The following is a 12,102-nucleotide window of genomic DNA, read 5'->3' as shown; positions in this document are numbered from 1 at the left end:
AAAACAAACTGTTCCAAGGATTTGGATATGCCCACGTATCCTCTATTGATTATTAAGAATTCTTGATCAAAGAACTGGTTCTTGTAGCCATGGATTCATTACCTTATTACATTAGTCAAATTACTTAACCTCTAAAAGTCTTTGTAGTATATTCTAGAAAGGAGGATAATAGTACGACCCATTTCAGAGTATTTAGCCCAGTTAACTATAATTACCTTAATGTTTTACTCTCAGGATGAAATTTATTGCCAGTTTGAAATCCCAAAATATTAAGCATTTCAGCTTGATTAAGATGAGACAGCAAATACTCTGTGGAAACACCTCACAGCACATCTGTCCTATGTTATTTTCCTGATTTTATGTGGAAACCTAGGTCATGTAGTGATACCTTAAGTTCCTGTTTCTGATGATGTATTCCCAAACCGTGAAAGCAATTGTATGGAAGAAGTCCCTATGTGCAGGCGCTCAGAGAGGATTCAGACCTCACAGTAAGATGAGCACAGTGGAGACTGAGAACACACTGAGATGCTCTATGGTGGAATACACAAGGTGCGGCCAAATCTGCACTCATAACCAGCGTTTTAGGACTTGCATTTGGATTTGGGGTTCAAATTGGCACAAGAGTCACAAACAAGGTGGTCCTGAAAGGTAACAGACAAAATTCACCTTCTTATCAGAGTTAGAAAAGTCATATTTACCATTTCTTCCCGGGTCCTCATTCTCATCATTTTTGCACGCAACTGAACTCTATAATCATCATAATATTTTCGGGCTCGAACACTGTGCTGCCGATTTTCTTTTATCTTGGATAGGGTCAACTTCTGCCTGTGAATGCGGTCCTTGAAATCTTGCTAAGAAAGGGAAAGGGGAAAAGGTAAGGACAAGAGGAAGACAGACTCCAGCATTCTCATCTGCCCACTCCCCATCACAGTGTCTTCGAGCAGTAAGCCAAGTATGGAGGACGAGTGGCTTACTGCCTGGGCATAGAGTATGAAAGACCGTCAACCCCCAGAAGCCCTCTAGCCTCTGGTAGGTTTGTCACCTCGGACCTAAGAGCTGCCAAACGGGCCCCACTACTACAGAGAGCAGCTGTGAGCCTGGTGGGATTGAGGAGGATCTCATCTCCCTGGCCCACCAGGTGGCACCTAAGCCACCCCCAAATGCCAGCTTAGGAAGAGTAGAAAAATGGCACTCCGACTTCCAAGCAAAACTTGAGTTACCAAGAGTATTGTCAAAACAATGGAAATTAGATAATCTCTTACAAAGTACTGAGGATGGAAGGAGGTCATGGACATACAGCCTTCAGATAGGTGTTTAGGTAATTGTTTTCTTTTCCTCCAGACCAGAGTACCCCAGGCAGTTCCTCAGATGGCTTTTCCTTTGGAATTGTTTGGATTATAGTTCTCACTGTTTATTTCCACTCTACATTCAACCAGGGGTCTTAAAAGCTCTTCTTCTGGCATATTGTCTTTGACCTCTGTCCTCTCCCTTCATTATACTTAACAGAAGATAACGTGCCATGTACGATTCTCGATCCAAATTACAGTGGAGGCTGGTAAACTGCCTCAGCTGTCTACTCGAAACCAGAGAAAGGAAAGGACAAAAAGCACCCCGTTAAAACCATGTGGTACCTTGAGGGGCTATGAAGGTAGAGAGAGACCTGGCTTAAAATCTCAACCATACCCCCTTGCTGATTACAGTGGGATCCAGGGCAAGTTAACATCTCAAAGCCTCAGGTTTTTCATTTCATAGGAAATGTCTCCATTATGACTAAATGAAACTATGTATGTAAAGCACCTAGCACCTTCCCCACTCATCAATTTTGGTTAAAGTCCTAGTTGCTTCCACAGGCAAGTGTTAGAGGTAACAGTCTGTGGGACTATTGCCCAGCTGGTACAAATAAAATTAATAAAATTCAAAATTATAATACCCAACTTGGCTTTTGACATACCAGTCTCTTGTTATGTTCATATTCTTTCTTGACAAGTGCAGTAAGCAGGTCATGCCTTCTTAAGGCTTCTTCTATCTTTAAGGGGAACAAAAGGGAAGGAGGTTAATAATGCTAATAATTCTCAAGGATAATAAGCTCTGTCCTTTTCTGCTTTATATTCCTATGCTTGACAGTTAACTTACTTCATCCTGGAGTTTCTTCTTTGATCGATTTTCTCTATGTGCATCTTTTTTGAGCTGTTCAACCTGTGCAATTTGCTGTTTCCACATTTTGCTTAGTGTTTGGCCCGAAACATGGAGAAATGGAAACTGCTCAAGCATCAGGGGCAGGAGACTGTGTTCGATTACTTTCACTGCAAGGTAAAAAAATAATGCTCTTCCTCTGAAAAACTTGCTGATCGCTTTTTATAAGAACTCTCATCCCACCTTCCTGATAGATCAAAGCTTATCTAAGTGATGCAGTTCTGACCCTGAAAAGAGCAATTCTAAAAGTATATTATTGCTTTTGCATTCCTTCTTTGATCAGGGTAAGCCAACTACTGGTACGGATGAAAATAAGCTCAACAGTTCTGACTGATGACAAGCTGGTCTTGTGAAGTCCATCAGAACCTAACTGCTCAGCTGACTCAGCGCCTGGGGTGGATGCTGTGTGTGTGGTCAGACTCCTCATCCCTACTGGGAGCAAAGTCTCTGTCGGATGGGATGTAGTTAGGCCAGCAGTCTTTGAAACTGCACCCTGGCATTTCACATGACCTCATTTTCCTTGTAACAGGACTCTAATACTCACTGGCACCAACTGTCAATATAACAGGAGCTGGACAGGCCATCTGCTTGCTTTGGAGCACCGCTCTGGTTCTACCAACTTCCCAGAAACAAAGAACAGGCAGCCAGCATGAGTGAGCCGAGGAAAGCTAAAGCTGGAGCAGCAGGTAGTGGCACTAGCATTCCTTTGGTGCCAGGATATAGGCCTCCCTAAGATATTATTTAAAGGTTTTAAGTAAATGCCTTATTTAAGAGTTTTATCTCTCTCTACAGAAATCTAGCATATGGCAGTGATAAAGGAGGGAACTTTCTCCAGCTAACTGGTGGATGTTAGTTTTCAGTGCTGTGTGTCCTTGGAATGTAGCACACACTTTCAAAGGATGCCAGTTTTCCATAAAATACAATTTTGTGGTTCTTACTTGGAACTGCTTTATTTGGCTTTGGCAGGCCACCTCTTGGACTTGGAGTTGTGGTGTTTCTAGAGTAAATCTTCCAGGGCTGACTACGTTTTGGAGTTCCTTTATGAACAACTTCTCTGTATATTTTTTCCTTAGAAGCAGATATAAAACAGAATAGAAATGAGAGAAGTCTAATAACTTTTATACATCATCTTAAATATTACATATTGCCAAAAATAGCTAACTAATCTCCAGCCAAACCACCTTCTAAAATCTGGTTAGTCTTTATCTACCGTGTTTCCCCAGAAATAAGACCTAGCTGGACAATCAGCTCTAATGCGTCTTTTGGAGCAAAAATAAATATAAGACCCAGTCTTATTTTACTATAGTATAAGACCGGGTCTTATCTAACGTAATATAATGTGAGACGGGGTCTTGTATTAATTTTTGCTCCAAAAGATGCATTAGAGCTGACTGTCCGGCTAGGTCTTATTTTCGGGGAAACACAGTACTCTAAGTAAAATGCATCTTTTGGCTTCTGGCATCCTTTGGAATTTGAAAAAGCACTGAATCTTTTTCAAATTTCATAGTTACCATAGTCTCACACCTTAAATACAACTACTAATGTTTTGATGTTGTTTGTTTGACAACTTTTTCCATGTACATTTAAAAAGTTCTGAAACAATGTTTAGTTGTAACCATACTGTATTTTATATCCAGTTTTGTTCATAAACATTTTAGCATAAGCATTTTTCCCATGCTTTCATTTCGTTTCTGTAACCATCCTTTTGAAAGGCAATGAAAACTTAATGCTTTGGGTTTCTACGAACCAGGCATAGAAGTGAGATTTCCTGTCTTCTCTTACCCTCTTTAACTTGTCAGCCCAGACCATCTTTTAAACCCTTCGTGAACTGCTAAGCAATAGAACTTAAAAACCGAGGGAAGTTTTGCGTAGGAAGTATTCTTTGGTGTACTGTGTCGCCACATTTTAGCAACTTGGCTACCCTATGAATAAGGAAAAATCCCGTATCGTGAAGTGAAACCCTGCCTTTTTCTAAGGAGCTAATGATTAAAGTCCTGTTGCTTCTCTTTTCCTTTAAAAAGGTCATCTCTATACTTTCCACTGATCTGATAAATGGCATTTATTGCAGTAGAGACTTTTACCCACTGTTTCCTCCTCCTCATTTATTCCTAGAGGTCCAATATTGTCTTGAACTTTATTTCTTCTTAGTTCCCTTTCAAATGCTTCAGTTATTGCCTACAGAGGAAAAGGCCATATGATATTATAGCTATTAAAAACATATGCAAATGAAAATGAAGGGAAAAAAATTCACTTAAGATCCTGCCATTCCATTCACATTTTTAAAGTTCCTTTCAGGCTCTGTATGTATCACAAATACACATTAACAGTTGTGTAATTGGGACATAGAATGAAATTTACATAATGTGTGTGTGTGTTTTTTTCTTTTTTTGTAATTATTTTGATAGTCCCTTGAGTGGAAGTTACATACTGAGTTGATGTTATTGCAAGACATCTGAATTAGTTTCAATTTTTCACGATTATAAAACATACTATAGCAAACAAGTGTTCTAAATTTATGTCACATTTCAAAATCCTTATTCCATAGCAGGAAGTCTTTCTTGGTAATCATACATTCTCCTTGTTGAATCCTAACCACCTCCTCTTATTCCTGTCTTGGGCACTTTCACTCCATCTGTAACTCAAGTGGCCTGTCACATTTGATCTACCTCAAATTTTCATCTCTGAAGCTCTCTCTCTGAAAATATCAACTCTTACTGATCTACTCTTTCTTAATCTACTGGAGCACTGGGCTATATCTGACAAGGTTAGTTTTCTTAAAATTTCATGAGTACAAGTGTTTTGCTCCCTAATTGGGGGCATAAAAGCTGTATCACATAATTTTCTGTCATCTACTCAGCTCAAGAATATTAAATGCATTTAATCAACTGCATGTTCACTGTAGCATTTGGCTGAGAGTAAATGATACGCCTGCTGCCCAATGGTAGTCAAGAGATGGGATGTACCTTTGCTTGCAGTCGGCGGGTATCTGTTTCTTTTGGCTTTCGCTGCCTTTTTCTCTCCATATGGAGCTGTTTGTTTTTGTTAACTGGAGATGGAGAGAGCGAATGAGATCTGTAGGGTGGCTTTCTATGCATGGCAAGTCCTACAATACAGAAGAAGAGACCATTAATTCCTGACAGCGAGAAATGTTAAGTTGGAAACCAAATAGTTGATTTTCACCAAATCCAAAAAAAGTGACTATGAATGTGCTAAGTGTACTCTAAATGTACGCTCTCCTATGATTAATTTGTATTTGTATGTTTAGTCAGACCAAGTAAACAGACAAATGCACATAAATGTGCACTGTCTCAAAGAAGTACTTAGGTTCTACATTCAACTTGGGGTTGAAAATGGAGCAAAATGTGGAATGCCTACTGTGTAAAAAGGCTTTTATTAAGTGCTTTCAGTGGTGGAGGAAGAAAAAAAATGTTAAATTCTATGAGATGTATGTCTGCTATCCTTTTACCTATCTAGGTCCTAAGGAGATGGGACGTAAGTGTGTGTGTATCTTATTCTCATATAAGCAAAAGTTAACGTAGTTTAGCTTTTTCTAAGCAATCCCGATTCTTTCCTGCTTAGCGATCTAGTTCTCCTAATTCCACACTGCCTAAGAGATCTAACAAAACACATCTCTCCACAAACCTTTTTATATCCCATTGTTTATAGGTGTGCTTGAACATCTAATAGTTGTGAAGAGAGGGACTCACTGCCTTTTGGAAAAGCAAATAATTTAATATAGCTCTAAGATCAAGGAAATTAGTTTGATACTTGTCTAAATTTTCTCAGAGAATTCAAATTTCCCTGAGCTTTTATTTCTCTTTTCACTCTTTTAATTCAAATCTTCCAAATTCATTTAGAATTCTAAGATATCAAGAAAAACTGAATTGCACAATCTATTTTAAATGTTTTTGTGACTTTACTATAGCCACAATGTATTCTTTTTTAGAAACTGAAGAGCTAATTAAAATGACATTTTAACTGATAATGTGTTTTCAAAATGCGATACCGTATGTATGCGTACAGTAAAAGAAATATGTAGGTTACTGGGTTAGGGTTCCTAGAGATTACCTGACTCAAGCTTAAAGGAAGAGAGATGAAATAATCAAGAGAAGGAAAAAGTATTCTTGGAGTATAAAAACAACTGAAAAAGTTAAGGAAATTTTGGATGCGAAATGCTGTTTCTAGAGAAATAAAGATGGCCAAAGGAGATAAAAGTGAATGGAAAACACGCAGAATTTTAGTTGGTGGGGGACAGGACAATTACTTGAATATGAACAAATAGTAGGAAGTATCTGCAAAGATGTGGCAAACCAGAAACTGACATGCATTGTTGATATGAGTATAAACTGGTACAGTCACATTGGAGGGGAATTTGGTAATGGTGAAAAAGTGTAAACCCCATGGTCTAGTAATTCTTTTAGATGTAGACCCTAGAGAAATGTTTGTACATGTTGTATAGGTTGTTCATTGCAGAATTGTTTGTAGTTATGAAAACTGGAAGCAATCTACATGTCCTACAATAGGGGAAATGGTGATAAATATATATACGAACATAAAAGAGGTACCGTTGTATGACCTGAGTTACATAGTAGTTAAAATGAATGAACTGGATCTCTATAAATATCAAAATAGATTTCTAAAACAATGTTAACAAAAACAAATTGCAGAATAACATACCCAGTATCTATGTAAATTTAAAAAAACATAAAATAGCATATTTAGACAGGCAACACAGAGGCCATTAAAGTATAAAAACAGGGGTAAGAGGGTTCCTGCTCAAGATGGCAATATAGGAGTGACATTAGCATCATGACTGAGTGAGAAGACCCCTGTGCATCTACCCTTAAATCTACAACTAGTCAGATCTATAACCCAGCAAACGTTCTTCTGTTCAACACACGGCCACACCTGAGAAACCCACACATTGGTACATCTGAAGGTGGGCATACTGGAATGTGTAGGGGAGGCAGGGTTGGGAAGCATGGGGATGGTGCCTGCAGCCCATAGCCCCAGTTAACACAACAGTGTGGAGAAGTTGGGTTGTGACCCACGCATTATGGCCTGGCAGAGGGTAAGAGGGGCAGAGGCAGTGTCGGCACCTGATAATCTGGCTCCTCCCCTGATTGCAGTGGAGCCCAGTAGCAGCAGTGGAGACGTGTCTACAGCCTTCTGGCCACACAGTACAGTGGCACCAGCAGCCATAGGGATCCAGGTAGCAGTGGGGTGGGCTCACAAACCCACTCCCCACTACAGGACACATCTCCTCACCATGATGGTGATGACCCAAGACCCAGGTGACCCAGACACAGCAGGGACACCCACCATCCCAGTCACCCAGGCGACTGGCGACTCCTGGGACCATAGCTACACCCCACCAACCATGACAGCAGACACACAAGTAGCACAGGTAAGAGAAAACAAAAACTTGTGCTATAGCACCACCTAATGGAAAACAAAAGAAAGACCTCTAATTATCAACCTGCTCAATTGTTTAAATCAAAAAGAAACAAGAAAGGTAATCACTACTTCAGATGTACCCGCAGAGGAACAACCCTATCCAGCAGCATGAACCGCCAAGGTAAGATGGTAACACGGAAAGAAAATGACAATTCTCTAGAAACCAAATTCAAAGTCATGGAAGGTTGTAATCTAAATAAATGATAAAAATTCAAAATAGCAGTCTTGAAAAAACTCAACAAGGTAACAAGAAAACTGAGAAAGGCAGTTCATTGAGCCCAGGAATAAAATTAATGAGCAGGAGTACTTAACCAAAGAGAGTGAAACTATAAAAAAATAACCAAACAAATTCGTTAAATGAGATGAAGAATGCATTAGAAAGAAAAAATCTCATTTGCAATCACATAAAAAAGAATAAAAGAGGAATAAACTTAAGAAAGGAGGTGAAAGACCTGTACACTGAAAACTACAAGACATTGTTGAAAGAAATTGAAGAAGACACAAAAATGGAAAGAGATTTTGTTGTCATGGATTGGAAGAATTAACATTGTTAAAATAGCCATATTACCTAAAGCAGTCTATAGATTCACTGCAATCCCTATCAAAATCCCAATGGCATTTTACAGAAATACAACCCCAAATCCTCAAATTTGTATGGAACCACAAAAGACCCCAAATAGCCAAAGTAATTCTGAGAAAAAAGAACAAAGCTGGAGGTTCACACGCCTCGATTTCAAACTATACTTCAAAGCTATAATAATCAGAAGAGTATGTTATTGGCAGAAAAACAGACATGCAAACCAATGGAACAGAATTGAGAGCCCAGAAATAAACCCACACATATATGGGCAACTAATTTATGACAAAGGACCCAATAATATACAAGGGAGAATGGAAAGTCTCTTCAGTGAATGGTTTTGGGAAAACTGGATAGCCACATGCAAAGAAAATCAAACTGAACCCTTATCTTACATCATACACAAAAATTAAAGCAGATTAAAGACTTGAATGTAAGACCTAGAACAATAACATAGAAGAAAACACGGGCACTAAGCTTCTGTACATTGGTCTCAGTGATGTTTTTGTGAACTTGACTCTAGAGGCAAGGAAAACGGAAACAAAAATAAGCAAATGGGATTGCATCAAACAAAAGCTTTTGCACAGCAAAGGAAACCATCCACAGAACAAAAAGGCAACCAATGGAATGGGAGAAGATATTTGCAAATGATACTTCCAATAAGGGGTCATAGCCAAATATATAAAGAACTCATACAACACCACCAAAAAACTAAACAATCCAATTAAAAAATGGGCAGAGGATATGAATAGACATTTTTCTAAGGGAGACATACAGATAGCCAACACGCATATGAAAAGATGTTCAACATCACTAATTATTAGGGAAATGCAAATCAAAGCCACGAGATATCCCCTCACCCCTGTTAGAATGGCTACTATCAAAAAGACAAGTGTTTGAGAGGAGGGGGAGAAAAGGGAACACTTGTGTACTGTTAGTGGGAATGTAAATTGGTGTAGCCATTATAGAAAACAGTATGGAAATTCCTAAAAAAATAAAATATAGAACTACCATATGACCTAGCAATTCTACTTCTGGATATGGATATATGTGTTCAGAAGTGAAATGAAATCACTAACTCAAAAAGGTATCTGCACCCCCATGTTCATAGTAGCATTATTTACAGTCAAGACATGGAAACAACCTATTGTCCAACACATGAATGGATGAATAAAATGTGATGTATATATATTTTATATATATATTTTATATACAAAATGTGTGTGTATATATATTATATATATATATATATACACACACTTTATATATATATATCTATGTATATATATACGTGTATACACAATGGAATATTATTCAGCCATAAAAAGGAAATCCTGCCATTTGTGACAACATGGATGAGCACTGAGGGCATTATGCTAAATGAAATACATCAGAGAAAGATAAATGCTGTATGATCTCACTCATATGGAACCTATAAAAACAAACTCATAGATACAGAGAACAGATTGGCGAGCGCCAGAGTAGGGGTTGGGAGGTAAGTGAAATGTGTGAAGGTGGTCAAAAACCAACTTCCAGTTATAAGTTCTGGGGATATAATGTACATTGTGGTGACTATAGTTAACAATATTGTATTGCATATTTGTAAGTTGCTAAGAGATTAGATTTTAAGTTATCACAAGAAAAAAATTGTAACTATATGAAGTGATAGATGTTAACTTTATTGTGGTAATCATTTTGCACGCGTGCTGTCTCTCTCAATTATGTTGCACAACTTGAACAAATACAATAGTATATGTCAATTATATCTCAGTAAAACTGGAAATAAAAATAAAAACAGGAATCAGGAAAAAAAATACAAACTTAGAGTAGTTTCTTTGAGAGAAGGAAAAAAAATGGGCTTGTGGGAAGGACAGAGGGGATCTCAACACAAAAGCAAATATAATTGGTGAAGATACAGTAATATAGGTATTATTTTTTATCCTTTCATATACATTTCTGAAGTATTTAAAATGAGAAAGCCAGTCATTATAAACATGTGACAGTGCCTCCGTGGTGCCCTGGGAGGTATTCCTCCTGGCCTCTCTGGGATAGGTACCTGGCCTGCGCTTTTTCGGCCCACACTCCATGATGCTGTCACTGTGCTGAGACAGTGTCTCATAATTTCCACTCTCCACCTCTTCATTTCCAGTATCTTCTTCTTTGTAGTCAGTCTTTTCTTTAATTCGATCACCCAGGGCACTTTTTAACATCTGTTAAGAAAATTATTTTCAGCATCTTCAATGATTTCAGCAGAATGCAAGTTGGAAGGAATAGACAGATACAACCTTTAGAAAGCTTCCTCTGATAATCTGGCACTAATAACAAGTTTTCAGATGCTTACGCATGTTTGGTTTCTAAAGACTGTGTATCCGTGCTGTGGACTGTTCAGTTTCAATAAACTTTAGAGTAAGTCACACAGGGACTTAACACATTTACTCAGTGATAACCCCCAAACTGTAATTCTGTATTTTGTGAGAATCAAAGATCCATCTAATTTTATAACAAATCTGTCTAGTGACAAAGGGAAACTATATAGATGTATCTAAAGATAAATGGTTTAATGTAATCACTTATGTTAAATGATTGGTCTTCATCAGAATTCAATAAAAATTTAGATGAATCTGTACCAAATTTAGTTATGTCATGAAAGGCTAGGAGATCATTTCTTATCCTATGTCCTACCTGTCTAACTTAGGGAAGATTTTCACGGCAACTAAGACAGCTAATTTTCCAGTTTCTTGGCTTAGCTTTCACTTTCAATTGGAAGATCACTTAAATGCTCACCAACTATGGCAGTCTCAATATAGATAAAAAACAAGACTTGCCCAATCTAATTCGGAGAGCCGTTGAGAGAGTTTCTCTGATACTGCATGTAGTTCTTGTTCTGTTAACCTATTTCTTGGCCTCTGGGAGAAAGGTGAATCCCACGATGAGACTGCAGCTCTGTTTTCATATCTGTAATAAAAGTGACCATGTGACATGTAAGTAGCCAAGTGTATATTGCTTAATTCAAAACACCTGTAATATGTCCTTTAACAAATATTTCGTACTGGTCTTTATAGCTAAGTTTAGAGAATATACCCCTAATAGAGAATATACCCCTAACTCTTCAAATCCCTTTGCAAACAGATTGGAAACATTGAAGCCTGCAGTAATGTTACCTTTTATCTTTGGGAGACCTCCTTGTCCTAGGCCAGTGGACTTGAGCTGGATACATTCCCTGTTTACTATCTTTAGGCAACTTGGAAGTTAAGAAAATTCTATCATCTGGTTCCTATTAAAAACAAGAGAAAATTGACTTGAAAAAACTACAAAGACGACACATAAAAATAATATTTTGGGTGTGGGGAAAGGGAGGACCTGTTGCAGAAAGCTAGGTCCCTTCATTCCCTATGTTTTGCTTTTTTAAAAACACATTTGTCAAAACACTCTATTGATCCCCAATGCCAAAGGAATGGAGCAATGTCTATAAACTTGTACTCAAGAGAAAAAGTGTGGCTCGGGATGCTATTCAAATATAAAGGCACACGAGTGTTCGCAAATTTGAAAATTCAGGGGTTATGGCAACACCTGGACAATGAAAAAAACGATCAAATCACAAGTGGAAAGTATTAAAGTCATTATCAAGAAGTCAGTAGAAACTCCAAAATTGAAATAAAGACAAAACCTCCCAAAATACGAATATAAACTCTTAACATTTTTAACAACTTATTTAACCTTAGAGGGAATCTTATGGAAAATATTTCTTGTGGTGAAGAAACATTTGATGTTTAACAATCTCTTCAGTTTTACTTCAGTATTTTATTAAGGTAAAGTTAAATTTAATACTCTTTAGTAAATATCTGTAATATAATCACATTTTAAAAAAACTTTTT

At 37.7% G+C, this 12,102-nt stretch overlaps 1 protein-coding gene across 4 annotated transcripts in view; it reads right to left on the bottom strand.

Moving 5' to 3' along the window:
* CEP95 (centrosomal protein 95) overlaps nt 1–12,102 on the bottom strand; it is a 33,604-nt gene that overhangs the window by 2,435 nt on the left and 19,067 nt on the right. For 2 of the 4 annotated variants that reach the window (XM_019732886.2, XM_074319770.1), the window contains exons 9-17: nt 11,389–11,501; nt 11,053–11,182; nt 10,284–10,437; nt 5,157–5,296; nt 4,279–4,368; nt 3,132–3,261; nt 2,134–2,303; nt 1,952–2,026; nt 699–851 (exon numbers count right to left, since the gene is read on the bottom strand). In XM_019732886.2, the coding sequence (XP_019588445.2) occupies nt 699–851; nt 1,952–2,026; nt 2,134–2,303; nt 3,132–3,261; nt 4,279–4,368; nt 5,157–5,296; nt 10,284–10,437; nt 11,053–11,182; nt 11,389–11,501 (1,155 nt within the window). Of the gene's footprint in view, nt 1–698; nt 852–1,951; nt 2,027–2,133; nt 2,304–3,131; nt 3,262–4,274; nt 4,369–5,156; nt 5,297–10,283; nt 10,438–11,052; nt 11,183–11,388; nt 11,502–12,102 lie in introns of all 4 variants that reach the window. The other 2 variants (XM_074319772.1, XM_074319771.1) reach the window with 2 other exon arrangements.

The sequence above is a fragment of the Rhinolophus sinicus genome, linkage group LG15 (assembly GCF_036562045.2).
Source record: "Rhinolophus sinicus isolate RSC01 linkage group LG15, ASM3656204v1, whole genome shotgun sequence".
Taxonomy (NCBI): Eukaryota; Metazoa; Chordata; class Mammalia; order Chiroptera; family Rhinolophidae; genus Rhinolophus; species Rhinolophus sinicus.
Note: the sequence above shows the minus strand (reverse complement) of the source record. Positions and strands in the feature narration are given on the sequence as shown.